Here is a 1794-nt window from a genome sequence, read left to right as displayed (position 1 = left end):
AAATCTCAATCAAACATATCCAAGTTACAAGTGCATGATTCCTTGGTGTGCTGACATTTTAGCCATATCTAGGGGTAGTTTAGTCATTTTAAATTCATTGATCCTAGTTCAATGTTAGAGTGCTAACATATTCTTTTGCAATCATAATTTTCTTACCTCAGTTGAAAAAGGTTGACAACTTTTTTTTCACTATTTTTTTTTTATTTTCGATTTTTGAGTATCCCCAAAAAAATCATAATTATATTTACGTCCACTCTAAAAATTCTGTATTCGCATCTAACCATTTCCCGTTAGGGTTGGATAGATAATGCTGATGTCAGGAAAAAAATACATATTATTTTTTTTATTTTATCACTCATTTAACATTCTCATGTAATATTTTTATATTTATAAGGAGGTAAATATAATATATGTATATATAAAGTCAAAATGGTGTAAAATTAGAAATTTATTCTTTTTTTTGTTGACATCGTCATTTTTCGTACAAATCCTAACAAAAAGATTCAGGTATAAACAGTGGATTTTTGAATGAGTTTAAATATAATTCTAAAATCTTCTTAAGATAAAATATAATTTTATATTTTTAAAGGTATCTAAATATAGTTAACCATATTTTGGATATAATATCTAATTTTTTTTATATTTTAGTGTGCCACGCCACAAATTTAATTCTACACAATGTGGGCCGGGTGACCCGTAAAACAAGCCCAATAAGACCCATCAAAGATACTTTTCTTAACCCCCTTATTCTCCCTCTCTTCTCCTTCCTTCACACCTACCCCCTCAAAATCTCCACACCTTCATTCTCTCTCGAATATCTCCATTTCCTCTTACAGATCAAGCTCTAATGGCGTTGGAGTGGGTAGTTCTAGGCTACGCCGCAGGGGCAGAAGCAATCATGCTTCTCCTCCTCACCGTCCCGGGTCTTGACCCTCTCCGGAAGGGCCTAATCACCGTCACCCGGAGCCTTCTGAAACCGTTCTTGTCCGTTGTGCCCTTCTGCCTCTTCCTGTTAATGGATATCTACTGGAAGTACGAGAACCGACCCAGTTGTGAGTCCGACTCCTGCTCCCCCTCGGAGCACCTCCGCCACCAGAAGTCCATCATGAAGTCGCAGCGGAACGCGCTTTTGATCGCTTCGGCTCTCGTTTTCTACTGGCTTCTCTATTCTGTTACGGGGCTCGTTGTCAAGATCGATCAGTTGAACAAGCGGATCGAGAAATTGAAGGCCCAGGACTGATTTGGTGCCCTGTTGGCCGATGAGATTGAAATCGCCGACCCTTTTGTTGTTGGTATTTTAGAGTTGCTCTTACGAAATGTTTGATGATGAACTGAGTTTGTGGTTGCGTAATTGCTAGGATCTGTTCTGATTTTGCTTGCTCTTGTCTTGTATGTACTATGTGATTAAAGTCTTTACACGTATAATTGCGTAGTCAATTTAAGGGCTTTACTTTTTCTATCTTATTTTCTCTATGGATATGTTCTTTATGTTTTGTGTTTCTGCTAACTGAAGAAGTGCGGCATCAACGTTTTTCTTGAATTATACTTGTCCCTTTTGGTTGTTTTCATCTGTTAAGAACTGGGATTCTCTTGCTAATGGAGTTGGATAATCATTAGGTGTTCTAATGTTCATCATGGATGATTTCAGCATGGAAAACAACAGTTAGTTTGCAGTAAATGTACAACAACGACCAGGGGTTTCTGATAATCCCAGTTTGATTCGTATTAAGATGCATTTTCATATGTTGGATCTTGAATGCTGCTGATGTGTTTAACTATTACATAGGTAGTAAC

General features: G+C 37.1%; 1 protein-coding gene across 1 annotated transcript; it reads left to right on the top strand.

The window, feature by feature from the left end:
- Positions 1 to 753: 753 nt before the first annotated feature.
- Positions 754 to 1459, top strand: LOC105167724 (uncharacterized). Its single transcript, XM_011087544.3, has one exon. The coding sequence runs from the start codon at positions 848 to 850 to the stop codon at positions 1238 to 1240; it is 393 nt and encodes a 130-aa protein (XP_011085846.1). The 5' UTR covers positions 754 to 847; the 3' UTR covers positions 1241 to 1459.
- Positions 1460 to 1794: the final 335 nt, after the last annotated feature.

Source organism: Sesamum indicum, linkage group LG8 (assembly GCF_026168435.1).
Source record: "Sesamum indicum cultivar Baizhima isolate 11 linkage group LG8, ASM2616843v1, whole genome shotgun sequence".
Taxonomy (NCBI): domain Eukaryota; kingdom Viridiplantae; phylum Streptophyta; class Magnoliopsida; order Lamiales; family Pedaliaceae; genus Sesamum; species Sesamum indicum.
The sequence above is the reverse complement of the archived record's forward strand: the minus strand, read 5'-3'. Positions and strand labels throughout refer to the sequence as shown.